This window comes from Athene noctua, chromosome 25 (genome assembly GCF_965140245.1).
Source record: "Athene noctua chromosome 25, bAthNoc1.hap1.1, whole genome shotgun sequence".
Taxonomy (NCBI): Eukaryota; Metazoa; Chordata; class Aves; order Strigiformes; family Strigidae; genus Athene; species Athene noctua.
Window position 1 is genome coordinate 6,464,847 of NC_134061.1, and position 20,329 is coordinate 6,485,175.

At 41.0% G+C, this 20,329-nt stretch overlaps 1 protein-coding gene across 2 annotated transcripts in view; it reads left to right on the top strand.

The window, feature by feature from the left end:
* The window catches only part of NSF (N-ethylmaleimide sensitive factor, vesicle fusing ATPase), an 83,765-nt gene that overhangs the window by 22,952 nt on the left and 40,484 nt on the right, over window positions 1-20,329 (top strand). For both annotated transcript variants that reach the window (XM_074926597.1, XM_074926596.1), the window contains exons 5-8: window positions 3,640-3,806; window positions 4,977-5,084; window positions 5,720-5,795; window positions 10,889-11,044. In XM_074926597.1, the coding sequence (XP_074782698.1) occupies window positions 3,640-3,806; window positions 4,977-5,084; window positions 5,720-5,795; window positions 10,889-11,044 (507 nt within the window). The remainder of the gene's footprint in view (window positions 1-3,639; window positions 3,807-4,976; window positions 5,085-5,719; window positions 5,796-10,888; window positions 11,045-20,329) is intronic.

The following is a 20,329-nucleotide window of genomic DNA, read 5'->3' on the forward strand; positions in this document are numbered from 1 at the left end:
TCAACATTTTCAGAACCTGGGGGACTACTTTGACTGTTATACTAGCAGACATCTGAAGGTACCAGAATAGCTCTGTGTGGGACATCAGTGTCCACATGCAAATGTGAACATTTAACATGTCCTGCATAGTCTTGTGGCTTTGGAGAGCACTTACCAGCTAACAGAAAACAGCTGTTGTTGTTGAGGATATTCTTGGCATCTGAATTTGAGTACTGCGAGTGAGGAAGTTTTAGTGCTAAGAGTTGCCAAAAGCCAGCAGTGTGCTCTGGATAGCCGGAGCTTTGAGAGTAGCGCAGATGTTGTCACTAATAACTGACTAGAATATTCTGCAGGATGATGAAGGGGAAATGGATGCCATCTCGAGTTTGTGCAAATTGAAGATCTGTATTCCAATGTCATGTCTTAATTCAGCCTGACAAGCCTTTGCCAGTGTTCGAAGAGGAGACTGATTTGTGTCTCAGCTTGCATGCTGTATCTTTTATTTATTTGTGCTGTCTGTCACTGTTACATCTGGTTTATGGACGATTGGCATGACTGTCAGTTATAGGTGCTGCTGTTTAAGCTGTCTGTAGCTTCAGGAGTAGTGACCAAACTCCTGGCAGCAGCTTGCTGCAGGAGGGGCTCCATGTCCTTTGCAACAGCAGATCAAGGCAATGGATCGTGTCTGTTCTTTCGACCATCAGCAGTTACCTGTGTGCTCCTGGGGGGAGCCATCTCAACCTCTTCTTTGATGAGGTTGCTGTGATGAAGCCTGCTCTAATGGCTGGTTGGCTCACGGTCATGAGGTGGAGCAAACTGTTAGGCTGCTGTTTTGCCATTCGAGGTGTTGACAGTGATTTCGGGGAGTTCTTCTCTCAGTTGAGGATAGTGGGCAGAGCTGATGGCTGCATCCTGGGTCAAAAAGTGAGGAGGGCCTGGTCTGAGAAGCGGTACAGCTGTGGCTGTGAGGTACAGCTGGGGAAGCTGGCTCCTTGGCTGCTTGTTTTCCCAGCTCCTTTGGTCTCAGCAAGTCCATGGGCATGGATCAGTTCTTGAGTGTCAAGTCTGATGGCTTTGTGCATCTCTTGTAGTGACAAATTAGAGTGGGTCTGTTTGCCTCTCTACACAACTAGATGCCTCCCAGAACTTGCTTGGAATTCAGTTCTTTCTGCTAGCTGATTGTGTTTTGTTTTGTTAAACTGAAGAATAACCTGTAATGAGGGGGGAGACCCATAAATTAATGTTTCTCCCCCTTGTTTGCTTGCTAATAGTACATGTGCCAGCTGGCTTACAGATAAATGCTTTTTAGAACTGAAGTTATTTGGGGAAAGAAACACTAATATTCGGCATGATTAGCTGCTAGAGCAGATTTGTGATTGTACTTGTACTAGACCTTGCTATAAACTTACCAACTACGTGGGAACATGTATTGAGAAAAATAATGTGGTAATTTTATGCAGAGTGACTAAATGCCATATGACTCCCTGCTGAGTATAAAGGATTTGTAATGCTATTCTACAGGTAGGGAGAAGTATTCATAAAACTAGTGATTTACCATAACTCTCTTTTTGTCTTGTTCCCCTAATAATATGAAAACTATGTTTTAAATGTCAGTTTTAAATGCAGTCCAGTGCTTAGCGGTGCAGTGAAGCTGAGTCCCGTTGAGCCCTTAATGATATTGTGAAAGTTTTCCAGACCAGTGAATCTTGTGTTTGCCTTTGTGGAAGGGTTGAGTGCCTCGAGTGGACGCTGTTGTCTCCCTTTCAGCACAATTCAGCTTCCTCAGCCTCCGTGTTACAGGAGGAGCTGCTCACCTGGAGCCGGGGGCTGGCAGCCTCAGCTCCAGGAGGTCACTGCTGCCGTCTCAGCCTGCCTCTCCCTTTCTAGGGTGTTACGGGCTCGAGCTGGTGCTGTATGTTGCTCACTGGACTGCATCTCCAGTGCTGTGTTAGGGTTTTCCTTGGTGCCAGACATCCCCAGCATTCAGTCCTTGATGTAAGGGCTACTTGTAGTCAGGTGACACCGCAGTTCTGAGATGTGAGCAGATCTAGGGACTGGTGTTCTTTCTGGAATCTTTTGTTTGATAAAGCCCTGAGATTAGGCAAGTAAAAAGAAATAACTGCCCTGAAGTGATGTGCAAGGTAAGAAGAACTCCTGTTGTGCCAAAGCAGGACCAAAGTTCCTCCTTCCTTAGCTAGGGCAGATGTGAAACCCTGCTGCCATATCCTTTTTTGAAATAATTAGTCGACACAGTAGATACACCTCAATTCAGGAAACGGTTTAGTGTTTCATCTTTATCCCCGTTTCCTGGAAGATCTTTGACAGCTCATTTCTAGGTGGCCTATTCTTATACCAGGAAGGACGTTAAATGGGCATGCTGTGATGTCCTGTGTGTCTTCTGGTAACAACTTAAGCAAGAGACAGGCTCTCTTTATTCTTTTAACTTGAACAGTCATGTATCATAGCATGCTGGATGTTTGTTTTGATGTCACATCTTCCCAGGAGTCTGCAGATTTTTTCTGGAACCATTCTACTGCCAAGAGGCTTGATAGGAAATAGTAGTTTATGCGTGAAATACAGTTCTCTTATTCACCTCCTACTGCGTTATCCTTAGCTGTGACTTTTGTATCAGATGAGACTTTCTTCTCTAGATTCAAAGCAAACCTATAATGTTCCTTAGTCTTCTGGAGAAACATCTGCTTCTGTCCTTTGCTGCGTGCTGGTCTGTGAGTTACTAGGACTGTCTGCTTTGTGAGATCCTGTCCTTCTGATCAGTTATGCTGAGGCAGTATCCCTGAAGTTGTGGACCATGCTCTTCTCTTTCTATCCTCTTTCCTCTCTATCCTCTTTCCTCCAGCAGCAACAGCCCTAAGTGGCCTCTTGTTCTTGCCATGATGTAATTGGAGACCTGTGTACATTAGGTGCAGTTGGCAATGACTGTGAGGTACCTTCCATGCCACTTTGCTTTCTGCCCCTGTTCAAGGGCTGTTCAATTGATTCTGCATTACTGAAGGTAACCTGGGGCACGCTGGGATAGGCCCAAGTGCACCTTTGGGGTAGGGGCTATTTCTTCTGTGTCAGAGGTGAAGAGTATTTGATGTTTCATTTTGGGCTGTAGCAGCCTGATAGATCATATTGCTGATAGATCATATTGCTGCACTTGAATTTGTAGGTAATCGAACTTTCTGCTACTGAATCTGGAGAAGAACTAGTCAATCTGTTGCTACAGAAAACCCGTTATGACCTCTTGTCATTGCTTTTTTTGGCAAGACTACTCTTAATTCTTCCTTTTGGGCTTTCTGAAGACGTGTCCTCCAGTCCCTTAGATGTAGATATAGCTATCGTGATACTACAGCTTGTATGAATTTGCTTTCATTGTCTTCATCCCCCAAAACCTGTATGGTGTTTGAGCTCTTTTAAAGAAGACTATCAGAGTTTTTAAAGAAATGCAGTGGAGATACATTTGCTATATTTTTGATTTTGTAATAGAACATGGGTGTAAGAGAAATACTGGTCTCTATCAGAAATAATATATTCAATTTTATTAAGTACTCATTATGAATGGAAAAACATGTATTGCCAAACTTGCAGTATGTTTAATATGTTGTGGGGGGACCTTGCTGTTCTGAAATGTACTGCTTCTATTTTTTTTTTTAACAGTTTCCCCATACACTTTTGACAAGGCTAAGCAGTGTATTGGCACAATGACAATTGAGATAGATTTTCTGCAGAAGAAGAACATTGACTCCAACCCCTACGACACAGACAAGATGGCTGCAGAATTCATCCAGCAGTTCAACAGCCAAGCCTTCTCAGTAGGCCAGCAGGTGTGGTTTTTTTGTTTTTTAGGGCGAGAATTCATAAGTAACAGGTGCATGCTTGTACTAGAGTGGTGTAAAATACTGAAGAATGCCTAGGTACTGACTGTGCTGCAAAGGACAGCTTATAGGCAGAAATTGTTTATTGTGTGAATGATTTCTTTATGCAAAGTTGAACCATCATGACTTTCACGAAGAGCACGAGCAGAGTGGCTTAAGGTCTTCCTTTTCCTTATGTAAAGAAATCTGCTTTTGTGAGGAAAATCCCAAGGCTTGAGAGAGCTGGGTTCTCTCTCCGTTGTGCCTGGTGGGATATAAGCATGGCAGCTCCTGGAATCTTTTGAGAAGTCACTTTTGTCTACCTTCTACATATGATCAAAATGAATACGAATTTTAATCAATTCTCTTCAGCACCTTTCAAGTGCAGTGTATTATTGTAACATTTATTGCTATTCTGTGAACTCCAGTAATAGAATAGGTGTGAAGCATTTGACTTAGGGATTTCTGAATGCTGATGCCCCTATAATTGCGCCTTCTCAGCTCTGCAGCAGTTGGACTTCTGCCCCTGCAAACATCTGCAATAACCTCTGGTTTGCCATATTCTTAGGACAGGTTGAGGTCTATCTCATAGTAGCTTACAACTTGCAGGTTGCAAATGTCTTGGAGAAAAGGAGTTGAGCATTGACAGCCTGCTTTTCTGTGGGATGGCCCCTGCTTCTCGCAATATTCATTCTGTCTCTCGTTAGCATTATTTTTGAAGTATCCTTGTCAAACTGAAATGTGAAAGATCAAAAAGGTTTGAGCTAAATTGTTCTCCTTGCCTAACACCAATATTTAAAGTGAGAGGAAAATGTCAAGAGATGATATAGAACATTTAGCTGGAGAGGAGAAGGGAGGAAAGAGGGGTTTTTCTTGGAAGGAGAATTTTTCTTGAGTTTTTCCAATTGACTTCATGTTCTGCCACTTCTGATCTGTTACCCTTAAGTGTGGGACTTGAAAGGGACATGTTCAGTACACCAGACCTTTACAGAGTAAAAACTGTGTTGGAATTTGTTGTGTGGTAAGCTTAGTCTTCAGACTAAGACACTCTCTTCAAGTCTTAGTAGTCTTCTCAAAATCCTTTTTAGTTTTTTTTTTTTTTAACGAGTTAAAGTCCCCTTCTGTTTTTTCTTTCCACAGCTTGTGTTCAGCTTTAATGACAAACTTTTTGGCCTGTTGGTAAAGGACATGGAAGCTATGGACCCAAGCATTCTCAAAGGAGAGTCTGGAGCAAGCAAAAAGCAGAAGGTAGGCTCACAGGAATTCATGTTTGTTCCCTAGGAACTGCAGAGATTCAAGTACTGATCACATCTTGCTACAAGGATGAATTTAGGTTACTTGCATTTAGAGAAGTTGCATATTTGTTTCACCTGGCTGCATCTTTTGCCTGAGAGAAGATAAGGAACATTGTAGTTTAATGCAGTCTCCTGTGCTTGTGTAGTTGGGAGCTTAGAGTTGCACCTGCTAAAGTGCAGGGCTGGGGAAGATACAGGGAATATCTTTTGGTCTTTATGTACTAATTCATGGAAATGTCCTCTCTTGAGCCTTTTTGTCTTCCAGATATGTCCAGTTTTTATTTTTCCTTCTGGAGAAAGGACATGATTTTATTTCCTTCTTTACTTGCTAGATCTTGCTGAAGTAAAATACTGTGTTTTGAACTAAACAAATGACTTTAAAAACACCAGTTTATTATACCTGATGAGCTTCTGTGTTCAGTGATGTTAGTTTAGAGGAGGTGTTGGTATTTCATGTTCTTCCCACTGACTTTTGTAGTATAGCTTTTCTGCTGTTTCTTGCCAAGATGTGCTTGGAGATGCTTAAGGACCAATCTGAAGTTGAGTCTAATGGCTCAGTGTAATTATTTGTTTCCCTCCCTCTTGCAGATTGAGGTTGGTTTGGTTCTTGGAAACAGCCAAGTTGCTTTTGAAAAGGCTGAGAACTCCTCTCTCAATCTGATTGGTAAGTGCCACTGTATGCAAGGAGATAAATAATGCTTGAAGTTTGCTGCTTTTCAGGCCTCCAAGACTTGTATGCTTCAAAGTTTGATTTTCTGGTTACATCAGTTGACCTAATCCACTGAAAACTGCATCTCAAAATGTCTCCCAGGTTATCTGTTTAAACTACCAGATGAGTGGATTTGATCCCTTAGGAACCTGTCGCACCCTTTAGGAAACAGTTTGGGGGATACTCAGGATTCTCTTGAAAGCCACTGCACTGAGAAGACGTCATCCCTCCAGCAGATCTTTCTGCTTCTGAATGGGGGCTCTGTAAAATTCACTGTCCTCCCAGTATGAAGCTCCACAACTGACCAACATACTAGAGCAGTTCTGTGGATCTCTATACCATTTTATCACCATGGTGTATCCAAAATAACGCAGACACAGCTAGGAGGAAAGGTGAGTGTGACTGAGAGGTTCTGACAACAGCAAATCAAATTAGTTGAGAAGTTAACTTGCACTCCTAGGCCTATATTAAAAAGGCACAATGGTCCAGTAGATCCAGCAAAAGACAGCAGCTAGTTGAAGTGTTCTAACTCTTTAAACATCAGAGAATGACAGATCAGAGATACTAACAAGCCAACACCTTTATAATTGAATTTAATTGAAACAGCAGGGAAATAGAAAATTGAGAACTTTTTTGAATGTGTAGCCAGAATTTCAAAGGGAGTGTAAAGCTTTTGGAAATCCTGTCTCTGAGATCTCCTCTTCAAGGAGAGAGGACAGCTTCTGAAGAGCACTTCAGTTTTCTTTACTTCTTAAAGTCCCCTTCAGAAACTGATGACAGCTGCGAAACACAGCACAGTGGGTTCATTGTGTGTGTGTTAGCTTTTCACACAGCAAGATTATTAACAAAACTATGAACTTTTTTTAAAGAGACAGTTTCTAAAACCTCAACAAAACAAATCTTTATGTACATTTTCAGAGCTCACTAGCAAAGAAACCAGGTAATAATTGGTGTGTCCTCCACACATTCATTTAGAAAGAAACTGGTGTAGGGCCAGAGGGGAATCTGGTGTGTTCCTGTAGAGCCATCAGCTTGAATGATGGGGGCCTGGACCACAAAGTGGGCAGTGAGGGCCACTTCCCTGCAGTTGGCTTTGTTGTGTGCCGTGGGACCATGGTGGCCATCCTGCAGAACAGATACACACTCTGTTACTCTGGCTGCTCCTTTTCCTATCAGTGTTACGAAGTGGATGGTACTTGGCAACCCTACAGTTACAAATGCCTCCCCTGCTGGTAATATGGAGCTAGGCATTCTTTTCTGGGTGTGATTCAAGTCCTGTACCTGAACAGACACTTTTATTTCATTTTCCTTTCCTGTTTTTTCCCTCTTCCTGGAGTCTGTGAGCTAAGAAAACGTCTCGTTTTGCTCTGCTTTTCCACAGATAAGAAGTGGCAGGTGAAGGCTGCTGTGAGTTGGGGGTTCAGTGAACCTGACCAGCTCAGATGACCACTCAGTTGAGTTATAATACTTACTATTTTTGCAGTAGGCTTCAAAGCACAGCTTATCTTGACTGGGAATGCTCAGTACGTTCAGTATTTGTTACAGAAATAAAACATATGGGAGTAGTAGCCACTTAAGAAAGTAGTATTCAACTCATTCAGCGTTGCAGGAGTTTGTGGCGGAGGCTGAGTTTTGATGCTGCCCTGAAGTGCCATCTTGCCTCAAATACGAGGCTGTGACCTCATGTTTTGTAGTTGTCTGCTTCATGTGCTACAGTTGCTCCAAAAAATAGGGAGACCTGAGGCTGTTGTGTAACCACATACCTTGCATTTTACATGGACATTTTTATCTGAAAGCACAGCCAGTCATCTGTGCTAAAAAAACCCCACCAGAGGCCGGTAGGCTGAATTGTAGGTGACTGTAATTAAGCATATTAACAGGGATACAGGTTTTAAGAGCACTGAATGAAACTTGCATGGGCAATTAGTTCATACCTGTGATTACATGGTTACAGCCCATTTAGTTTTTATTGTGTTTTGATAGAACAGCTTGAGGTATTAACATAATCCAATTTATTGCATCAGAGCAAGCAGTGATATTTTACTTGGTTAATAGTCAAAACCACATAGTGACCTGTGATCTTCCTCCTAGCGTGTACAGGTGTGAAGAGAGGCCCTGTGGGAGAGCTGATTGATTGGAAATGGAAATCCTTCACTGTGATTCAATTTCATTGTCTGCAGACAAGGCAGAAGAGTTGCTTATGCCTCAATTTACTTCTGTCAGATTTGTACTTTACTTAATCTCCTCATTGATCTGAGGCAGAGCTACTTGATGTGCTTTGTTAGTCTCTGGAGAATTGTAAAGTTGTGAATAATTAAATTCTGAGAGAGGAGATAAAAGTACAGTGACTGAGTGCTGCCTTCAAAAAAGGACCTTTATTTTTTTAATAGAAAAGAATTGTGATCATTAAAAAAATAAAGCCAATTCTATTTCTTCTACTTAGCATAAAATTATGTGTTATAAAACCAATGGATGATGTTTGAATTTGATCTGCAAGAATTTTATTGTGATCAGATGCAGCCAGAAGAGGGAGGTGTAGGCTAAGCTCTACAGGAAGAGAAACATCCTTGGCTGAGTGGTCTGATCTAAAAAGTGTAGTGGAGTGATGAGATGATAAACACACAGTGATCAGTGAATCAGTGCTCATGGCTGCCCTGCATGGCACTGTGCATTAGTACTATATGTTGTACGTTCTACCATGTTGTCCCTAAGGTGTGTGTTAGAGGTATTTTCTTGTTTGTTTATTTTGCTGCACTAGGAATTGAAGTATTGATTCCAGGTCTCTTTAGTCCAAGATTAATAACAGTCTACTTCAGCTAACACAGAACTTTTATTTAGTCTGTTTACTGGACTTCTAGATGCTAGCTCATTATCTGACTCAACTTGAAGTGTCTCTAGAAGAGGTTATGGAACAAATCAACAAAATGCACAGTGGTAGTTGCCCATGACTGGCTATTTAGGGAAGATAATGATCCCCAAGGTGAGTCCTGTAAAGCACTGTGTAAATCCAAGAAAATACAGGACATCCAGTTTCTGCATGAGTTAAAGATAATTTTCAGGTCTTTGCTTTCTCTCTGGATTTTTATATTACTGGTGGTTTCTTCACTAAGCAAAGTGATGTTGCTGACAGCCATTTGCCAGTGTTGATCTGACTGATAACAGTGTCAGTGCTTGTTTATAAATGTCCTCAAATAAACATCAGGTGAGACTACATGGATTGACTGTTAGCATCTCAGCAGTATTCTTTAAAGTAGCATTTGTGCTTATTGTCTACCTCCTGAATGTCCTGATTACTTTAAAGCTTCTCTGAGAAGGGAATAAGGAGGTCTGTAAGACAAAAACCTGTGTGATTTGTCAGCAGGAAGGAGGGGGGGGGGGGCTGTTCCACTCTTGCATGGAGACTGAAACCTTTGCTTAGGGGATCTGACTCAACTTGAAGTAGCTCTAGAAGAGGTTATGGAACAAACAGGCAAAATGAACAGTGGTATTTGTCCAAGACCAGCTTTTATTATTCTGAGTTGTAAAGGAACTAGCTGACCTTGTAATCGTTTTGTATAACCTTAAAATGCTCTTGTACCTGAGGACTGGAAGATGATGAATGTGCTGTCTGTTTTTAAAAGGATTCCAGAGGAGGTCTGGAGGGCTGCAGATCTTTGAACCTGAAATCTGTACAGAAAAAAATGAATAAAAATTGTAATAAAGAATTAAATGAGTGGATATTTCTATAAAGATGGTGCACTCGGAAGGGTCAGCCTGTCTTCTTTTAGGGCAGTCCTACCTCATGGTCCCACCAGAGTTCACTGCAGGAATCAAAAAGCACGGTCATAAGGGCTCACATAGTCTGCTTCTTTTTCAAAGCTCTTTCAGCAAAGTTCTTTATCAAAGTTTCTTTAAAAAGAAGATAAACAGAGATCAGTAAGAGAGAAGGACCTTGCATGGGTATTGAGTGTTGAAAGGGTAGAAGTAAACAGTCAGTGCCAGTGGAGTTCAGCATGAATCTCTGCTGGGGCCTTTGCTTTTCATGATAATTATTGAATAAGCTGGAAAAAAGGCTGAGTAATGAGGTGACAAAGCTTGCTCTTATGGAGCTCAGTGACTAAGAAATACAATGGCAGAGGAAATTCAATACAAATAAATGTGAAGTGATGCATGGGAGGAAGAATATTCCTAACTTTGGTCAAAAATGATTGCTGTTTTGGGCCAAGATCCCAGGTATGATAGTTACAAGGAAATGCTGGACCCATGTTCAGTAGCAGCCTGAGCTCTGTTGTTAAGGACTATTAAGCGTGGTTGCTAAGAATTACTACACATTATTAATAAAAGAATATGAACGAAGCGGAGCATAATTTTGTACCTGTATTAAAGATACAGATAAACCACAGTGCATGTAGTTCTAGCCTGCCTGTCTGTCAAAGGATGTAGTAGAAATAGAGAAGACTGAGAGAACAAGGGTGCTCAAGTGTGGAGCAGCTGCTGTGTAAGGAAGGAAGAAGTGGTGAGGACTCTGTCTGGAAAGGGCATGACTGAGATACAGGACAAACCTATTATCATCCCAGGTAGCCTGAAAGAGAGTGAATACTGATAGTATTTACTGTCTCTTCAGATTAAGACTCGGGGGACATGAAATGAAGCTGGTAGGAGCTGGCTCAGACATGCAAAAGGAGGTGTTTGGTTGTGCAAGCAGTAGCAGGCGTGGTGAGCTCGAAGCTGTAAGGGACTTTGGGTACAAAGTTTACATGGGTCCAGAGGGACTTTGGTAAACTTGGGTCACAGAAATCTACTGTGGGTTCTTAAATACATAGGAGCAACACCTGACTTGAGAAATCCCTGAACAGGATGGCTGGAAGGCTGTGAAAATAGTTTCCTAAGGAAGCTGAATCTCTGGTATACTGCCCTGTCAGTGCATCCTCCTGTGTGATGAAACCAAACCCAGTTACCTGGACATGGGTCTGACCTGGTAGAATTGCTCCAGTGTTTGTACTTATTTGCTATAATTCTGCTGTGCTACGTGTTTGAAATAATTTTTTTTTTTTTATTTTTTTTTCCAGGTAAATCCAAGACCAAGGAGAACCGCCAGTCCATCATCAACCCAGACTGGAATTTTGAGAAAATGGGCATTGGGGGCCTGGACAAAGAATTCTCAGATATTTTCCGGCGAGCTTTTGCTTCTCGAGTTTTTCCACCTGAAATTGTGGAGCAAATGGGTGAGTATAATCCAGAGAAGTATGGCTGGGGTACCAGATGCAGGCCTGTTTCTGGTTTGTAAAGACTGGCTATCAACTAACCAGTGATGCTGGAGCATGGCAGTTGCTTAGGGATCTAATAGATTAACAAAGCCTTTTCTTCCCCTGTGGGTCCTGAATGTATTTCGTACTCTCGTTACTTGGCTAGAGGAGGAGGACAAAGAAACTATGCAAATACTTCTCATTGTACGTGAAATGTCTGTACAAATGAGATACATGGTTTATCTGAACACTTTTCTGTTGGAACCGAAATGGTCCCTGTTGTTCGAATGCTTCATTTATTTATAGCAGTGAGAATGCTCCTGTTCCTAACTTACTGGCAATGGGCTGTCTGTAGAGGTCGAAGGAAGTTCTGTCTTGTTGATCTTGCCTTAAATATTAAATATCTGTTGTGCTGGTGGTTGTGCTATAAACCTATATCCTTCTCACAGCGTTAGTGCAATAAATACAGTATCTTGTGTGATCTGTGCTTGGTCAGATTTGAGATGCTGGAGAGGATGCACAGGCTATGGCATGTCTTGGAGTTTGTGAAATAAAAGCACAGATTCTAAATATAACTTTTTTTTTTTGGATTGGGGGAAGGAGAGGCAGTCCCATTACTTTGTAAACAGTGCTGGCAGGCAGATAAATGGTACCGGTTTTAATTTTTAGTAAGCAATATGCAGCTGCAGGTATCTTATTTTGTCACATGAAGTGGTTGGGGATGTTATAGCTGGTCCTCGTTCTCTGAATATAATCTCTGTGGGTTCATATTTAAACTTGGAATCTGTAGCTGTATAATTTCTGTGTATGTTTATATTTCTTGATCCACCTTCCCTCTCCCCACAAATGAAGCAATCAAGATTTTGATTACAAAACAGATTTTCATCAGAAGATACATCCTGTTTGTGTGTGGCTGTGTAAAGTGTGGCCATTTCCAGTGCTTGTGGAAGTGAATTAGGGCTTTTATTAGCAGTCTGAACACTTAGGGAGAAACACTGAAGAATCCCTGTAGGCTAAATCCAAATTAGTGCATGATTCTCTCTCTCTCCTGCCATTTTACTTTATATTGATCTGATAGCCAGGGCCTTCTGGGGGCAGATCTTGGTTCTTTTGGTTTTTGTTGTTGCATAACTTTTATGCCTCTTCTTGAGAATATTAAATGCTTGAACTTTTAAATATTTAGCTGCTCTGCATAGAGAGGAAGTTAAGAGAAATAGTGCTGGTTATAGAAAGAAAAGTTTTTATCTAGGCACTCTCTGTGTTTAGTTCAGAAATGTTGTGGACAACTGGTCTTTGGATTGACCAGCATCCCTTTCTTGAAATATTTTGAACTTTTGAAGCAGCTGTCATGTATCTGCATGGCTGCAGTGCAGAGTCCTTAGTTGTGATGGTATGTGAAGGTAAAAGATTTGGACTTTGGGAATTGTCATCAGTGTCACTGGACTGTGATGAGAAATATGTTAATAGACTAGAGATAATTTGAGCTTGTTTTCATTATGCTATAGCTTCACCTATTCACCTTCCCTGGCTGCATGCAATCTGGCAGCATGTGAAGCAGTCATGTGTCAGACTACGATTATACTCCCTTGGTATTATCATTAGCTGAATTAACTTGACAGCTGGGTATTTGGTAATCATGTGCAGCAGCTAACAATGGACAATTTGCTAATGATGTGCAGCAGCTAACTTTGCCATGGAGAACCTACATCTCCATCAGGTACCTCTGGAGAAGATCAGAAACCTTGCTGACTGCAGGGTGAGGTTGTGGAGCTGCTTTGCAGGGTATGCTGCTCAGATGGTTCCTCCTCTTAATTGGTGTTGCTAAATACAGGAAGAAAAAGATTCTCTGAAGGACCACTAGTATTTTGATTACCCTGGGCAATGAATTAAAGGTGTGCCATATTATTTATATAAATACATATACCCTTACTTGTGCATGTTTACACACATACTACACAAAGAAACATTTTTCTGGTGAGAAGTTAGACTCCAAACAGAGCTCTCTAGCTCTCTGATTAACCCTAAGGCTAAAGAGCTTATCTGAAATTTGAAAAAACAAAACTTTCTGACATTCATTTTCTTTGCCTTAGTTATAACTTGCTCTTAACTATATTTCAGATCTGAAATGTCAATGTGACAGCTGTTCACCTTTGTATATAATTTATTGGGAAAGGAAAAGAAAGAATTTGCTTGCTATCTGGTGCTCTACTGCTCACCCATTTCTGTTTTTTGCCCAGTGCTCACAGACTGCAACTTCCATGCCAAATGCAATAAATATTTCTGTCCCATAACTACATAGAGGCTCTATAGACCCTTCAAAAATTACTTGCAATTTGTGTGTGGTTTATCTAACTTCCAAGGAATGTTCTGGGTTTGGAGCATATAAATCAACATTAGTTAACCATATTATCCAAGGGTGTAAATACTACTTTGATGCTACAGTCTTTGGTTTATCCAAGAAAAGAAATCTTAGATCAACTTCAGCTGGTCATTAAACCTTGCCATAGCTCCCTGCTGCCCTGGAAAGGGGCAATTTATTTTTCCCTACCCATGGTTTTCCTGTAGGCGTATGTGCCACCTCTGCTGTGGTAGCTTTGGGCTTGTATAGCTCTGTAGAGAGCCAATACAATTGGAAGCAAAAAATACTACTACTACAAAAAAGTTATAGGGTTAGCATTCAGCTAGATCAAGTCCCAGGTTGGCTTGGTGTGAGGTAGCTACACGAATGCCAGGGGCAGCAGGGGTGAGGTCACTTCTGAACCACAGTGGGACCTTCATGAATTTGATCTGGTTGCTTATAAGGCTACAGTTTCACAGTCATTTATTGAAGCGTTACCAACATAGGCGATGCTGTTACCTTTCACCTAATGTTTGACTCTTAATAATCTTGTGACTGCTAAATGAAAATAAATCCTTATCTGGATGAGGGTTGAGGAAGATGCCTTGAAACAGGAGGGGACCCCATAGTGCCATCCATGAGGCCTCACTGTCCTATGAATGATACTTGTAAGGAAGGAACTTGACACTTGCAGGGTGCTGATGGAGGTAAGATAGCAGTCTCTTTCTGAAGAACAGATCTACAACAGCCGTGTTTCTAGGAAATTGTCCTCCTTTTCAGGCCCTTTCTGGATCTCTGTGACGTTGAGCTCATAATAAAGCAATGCAACTTCGTGGTGCACTGCAGACTGTTTTTTGGATACTTTTTGATGCAGTTCAAAGCATCCTCTTGCTCAAGCTGAAGTTCCTCCTTTTATTTGATAAATATTGTATTTTTCTAAACTATTCCTGCAGATAAGCACTTTCTTCACATCTGTGTTAAATGCTGTTTTTTCTGTTGAGACTTTAAATTCAGCTCGTTCAATGGCTTGTGCCATTGTCTAACATTAAGATGATTGCTGAATATTTATTATAATACTGTTCTTCCCCTGCTGCTCCCCCCCTTCCCTTCCCCGACTTCAACAGATATTTAGCCACTTAGACTCATTTTTTTGATATTTGGTGCCTGGAGCTGTAAATTTCAGCAAAACTGAAAAGCATTTTCTTAGACCTGAAAAGAAAATGCTAGTACCGAACTCTTGTTTTTCCTTTTAAAGAACATTCTAGTGACTCCATGCATTGAAACACAAGCTTCACTTTCAGCAGGGAAGTGATTTTTCTGACTTACGTGGCACATTAGTTGTTGTAGAGGCTGCTGGAAAAGCAGATTCTGTATGTACATGTTGTTACAGTTTAATAACAGATAAGGAAGTGTTTGGTGTTACAGATCACATTCATTTTAAGAGATTGAAGTGGAACCCAAATTCCCCATCCTCTCCTGTTACCATCAATATGTAGGTTAAATCAGACTTTTTCCAAGGTAATCTATTTCCTGGCAACCATCTTAACTTGTCCTCTGACCTCTTGTGATTAATGGGTTTCAGTGGTCTGTATTTTTGAAGTACAGCTCACTGTATAAAAGTGAAGTATTAACAGAACACAAGATGAACATTTAAATTAGCAGATGCTCAGATATTATTTGCTTTCTTGGATTCTGCCAGTGAAGTAGAGGCTTGTCTTTTAACCTGTCTTAAAAATTAATACATTAATGTTCTTGAAGGACTCAGATTCTAGAAGAGAATAAGAATAATGGAAGGGATCTCATCTAGTCTATTCTTAAAATAGGATAATTTTAATGAAAAATTAGTGTCAGACGTGTAACTTGTAACTGAGGTGATAGAAATGCCAGAACTTCCCAAGGTAACCTATTCCACTGCTAAGAGCATCTTTACTGTCAAAATTTTTCAAGTGTTTATTCTCAGTCTTGCAGCAGCTCCTATTGTATATTGTTTATTTCTTGTATGTTTTTGAGCAAGGCTTTTACGTACTTGTCGGTGTTTCTCTTCAGTATTCTCAAGGCTAGATCTCAGATTCTTAAACCATTTCTCATAACCTCTAGAGCACCGATTGTTGTTGTTTCTCTTCCCTTGGTCATTCTTCACCGCTTAGAAGCGTGGTGACCAGGACAGCACGGGAGCTGAGGTGCCAATCAATTCCAGGTCAGTTGGCTGGATTTGTCTGTGCCTTGGTTTATGTGACTGTTTACAAGCCTCAATAGGATGATTTATTTGTTTTGCAACATGCAGTTAACTATTTCTACCCCAATTTAGAAACTTGCACATCAAGGTACATTGTTTTTAAATGAATTTAATCTTGCCTGTCAGTGGATTTGTAGATCTTGACTTTGTAATGTGCACGTTTAATCGGTCCATTCTGTTCTGTTCTCCAAAGCTATTAATAAAAGCACTGTGTGCCAGTAAATGCAGGATGGATCATTTCTCATTGTGCTTTAAAGTTTGTGGGGTTTTTTTGAATCAACTTTTTGTCTGCTTTTAACTTCATTCAGTCTGTGTTTTTTCTGGATGTTTATGAAGATGTATAAGACCTATTTATATCTTTATGAAAGTCTAAATCTCCCTCTATTGCTTTATTTGTTTTCTCAAACCCTCTGTGTGACCTCCTGTCCTTTCCTAGAGGGAAATTTTCTCAGGCTGGTCTAATAAATTCCTTTTGGCTATTTCTTGTATTCTTGGTTTTTTTCTACCGACTTAAAAAAGACATTGTGCCAGAATTTTCTGGATATTAAGTTAGTGATAGGTCTATACCACACAATCAGAGAATAGCTGAGATTGAAAGGGATCTCTCAAGATTTAGTCCAACCCCATGGCTCTTTTCCTTTTCCTTTGTAACATTATGGATGACATTCACTTTCTTTCCCCCATGAGTGCTGTGGAAGCTGGCCCATGTCATTGTGAGGCCACTGTCAATTCTCTTTGAAAGATTATTGCAATCAGGAGATGTTCCTCAGGACTGGAAGAAAGCAAGTGTCCCAACTCTCTCCAAGAAGGGCAGGCAGGAGAAGCCAGGTACTGCAGGCCTGTCCACCTCACCCTTGGTCTCTGGGAAGGTGATGGAGCAACTAATAATGGAGACCATTTCCAGACAAGTGAAGGTGATCATGAGTGGTCAGCATGGTTTTATGAAGTAAAAATTGCTATCAGGTTGGTTAAACACATTCTACAATGAAATGCCAGCTCAAGGGATGAGGAGAGCGCTGTGGATGTTTATCTCAAATCTATTAAGGCTTTCAACACTGTCTCCCATAACAGCCTTGTAGAAAAAACAATGGAAGATGGGCTGGGTAAGTGGGCAGCACAGTGGACTGAAAACTCGCTCAGCTGCTGGGCTCGAAGAGTTGTGGTCAGCAGTACAAAGCCCGCATGGAGGCCAGTTAATAGTGGTGTGCCCCACATGTTCATACTGGGGCCAGTAGTGCTTAGCCTCTTTATTAATGCTCTGGATAATAGGGTGGAGTGCACCCTTAGCAGGTCTGCAGATGGCAGAAAACTGGGAGGGGTGGCTGATGCACTGGGCAGCCTGCTCTAGGTGAACCTGCTTTGTGCAGTGGGATTGGACAAGATGACCTCCAGAGGTCCCTTCCAATCTCTACTGTTCTGTGGTTCTGCAGAAGGACTTTCCAAGTCAGAGTGACTCAGTAATAAAACAACAAATGAAGCCTCATGTTGATCAATAAAAAATGATGTGCATGAAAATGATGACTTGTAAAATGCTGACTTTCCACTTGAACAAAATTCTGGGGCTATAGTATATCTACAAAAACAGTTGTTCAAAGGTGGAGTAGGGGTCAGTCAATTCCTACTTGAATTTGGTAATAAGAAGAATTAAATAAACCCCACAAAATAGTGCAAAATTATGCAATTGTAAATCTGTAATTTGTTCACGTATTGAATAGCTGGATGCAGTCTTGGTCTTTGTATCAGAAAGGATGTGGTGAAACTGGAAAAACTTTGGAGGAGGGCATCAGGATGGTTGGATCAGAAAAGCTTCTGTACACAGAGTGAATTGGCTTGAAGATCTTCAGCCTTGGAAAGAGACCAGTGGGAGGGATATGAGAGAGAGGGCTTCAAAATTCTGCATGGCCAGGAGAGAAAAATGTTTGCTCTTTCAGCACATGAAAGTGGAAATGTGAAGTGAAGGTCGCAGAGTGTAAGCTTGGAAGGAAGGAAAGGGGCTTTGCACCAAATGTGCTGCAAGGAATTTCTGCATTTCTGTGTTGATGGCCATAGTCATCACCAGATACTGAGAGGACTTATGCTCTTTCTTCCTATGGCTGCAGTTGTGGTGTTAATTACCAGCATCGTCACCACTGCTTGGCAACTACAGTTTTTCTCTAGCTGGAAAACCAGGCCTTGAGACATCCCAGTGACCCTGTTATGTTGATACTTGTTTACTCTGTAATGCTCTGTGGGTAAGTGTTCCATAAGGCATTTACAAATTATATCATGTTGACTTGCTAAGTAGACAGAAATGATCCAGCTTTATTCCAAAAAGTAGAAAATGCTGATGAGATTTATGGCTATTAACAACCAGGTGGGATTTGACTGTAAACATCAGCTGCTGTGTTCAGCAATCTATCCAACAGCTCTGCATAATCTTCATCTTAAAATTAGCTATGTTTTTGTAGCTCCTCTAAGAAGAGGCAGAGGCATTTAATCTTTTGCTAGAGTGATGACTTCTTCTAAAGTTTGGTTTTGTGTATACTCTTATCAAAATCCCTTTTTCTGAGAGTCATGATTTTGTGTAGCCAAAGGCGTTCTGTTGGAAGCTTCTCTAGAGCAGATTTTCAATTTTAACACATTCCATCAAAAATTGATAAATACCCTGCTGTTGTTGTAAATCTAGTTATTGCCTCCTTGTATATGCATGCATTAAACTTCTCACAGCCAAACCAAGATATGGTGAGAAAGCTGTTTTCAAACATCTAGACAGAATTAACTTGGTTGTCTTCTCTTTACAGTGGCAAATGATTTGATAAATCGAAAAACTTGGCTATAGAGAGTCAACTTAAAATAAAAAGGTTTAGGTGTAGCCCTTTCCCTGTCCCAACTTTGAAATAAAAGCAGAAATAAGCTACTTCAGTCTTGCTACTTGTTGGTAGCGTGTAACTCTTACAGGAAGATTAACTTGGAGGCAGTGATATAGGCTGGAATAATGCTGGTCTTACAGGATAAGAGGAATGGGAAATTCCATGCAGCTATATATTTGGGGGAAATTTTGTCTGTGTGGCAGGTGAAGTCTGGTAACCCTGATCTTACTCTAACCTGCTTGAAGATTAATGTGCAAAGATAAGAATCTCTCCCTGATGTATTTAGAATCGGTACTTCACTATCGATGCAGATTCCCGATAGGTGCATCTGAATGATAACAATCACACCAGAATGCTTTGATTTTAATTAAAAGGGGAATTACACTCCCAAGTAGAAAATACCTATTATACTGAAACATTTCTTCTGATCTTTCAAAAAAATTGAATAGGGAGAGTTGAACAAATAAGCTTTATCTTGTCTTTCGGCCAGGGACATTCTGGTTCAAAACAGTGTTTGACTTCTCTTGGTAACACTAGTAGCTCTCCCATTCTTAACAGTTTTTATGATTTTTCCCTGATACTTTGTGTAGAATGTTTCCCATATTGGTATTTTTTAGTTCCTCTTCATACCTATTCAGCCTCTAACTGTATTTCATTAAATTGCATAATTATGTATCATGTTACAGGAATGACCTTTGGTTTGGAGTCCTAATAGTAAGCTTAACAAATTAGAGATGTCTGCACTACTAATAATTTGTGTTTATAAGATTCTCATAATAGTATTGACATTTGGGCTGCGTTGGTGAAATCAGCAAAGGGGAGATAAACTTAATCAAAATTCCTGTGTGGTGCACAGGATCCCACTGTGATTTGAGACATAACATTTGTAGTTTGTCATCACTTGTCTATTTTAATAAAGTCCTGCTTGTGTTTAAAACTTTCATTTTAGCCAGGTGAACACAGCTATACAGGGAAATCTCTACCAGAGTAGCTTGTGGCAATTTTATTTGAAGAGGAACTAATTGCTTTGGTTTCAGGAATGTTCGTCCAGCTCACTAAGACCCAGCTGTCAGTGTTGCCCAGTCAGTGGCAACTGAGTCTTGCAGCAGATGGTCAGTAATGGCCTTGATGTTCAGAGGTGGGGACACACACAGGTGTGTTGGTACTTGTTAAAGACTGAGCGTGAACTAGGCAGCACTGGCTGGGCTTGTCTGGGTAGGGTCTGGTGGTCCCCAGGTTGTCCCTGGGAGCCTGCTGTGTCCCAGAGCTGGTATTTTTGCTCTAGAGGGGTGAGCAGCTGGTGGCGTGGTACAGCTGAGGACTTGGCAGTGACCTACCTTTGACCTGCCTTCTGTCTACCTGCAACAGCTACTTATCATTTATTTAATTTATTAGATAAGAGGTGATGCATTCTCAGGATCAGCAAGTTTGAGTAGGAAGAAGGTGAAAATCCTAGAGGCTTTCTAAACAAATTTATCCAAAAGGCTGTCTTGTTCCCCCGGGGTCATCACCTCTAACCGTGCCAGTTGCCTTGTGCTTCCCATAGGCTCCCACTGTGGGAGATGAGAGCTCAGGGGCGGTGTGTGAGCCTTAGCCCTTTCCTAAGCTGTTTTAGCTCATGCGGAGGAGAGGAATAGTCGGGCTTTTCAAGAAGTTCAGGGTTTTTTGTGGCTGCAGAAGAGAAGCTGCTTGTGGATATAACTAGGTTGTACATCTTTCTAGGAGAGAGATTGTGTATTGCAGGAGAACTAGGGGGAAAAAAAAACCAAACCCAGGAACAGACTATTCCTCATGTTTCTTTTTTGAAAGCCTACTAGAGAAAAATGATACTCTACAATACA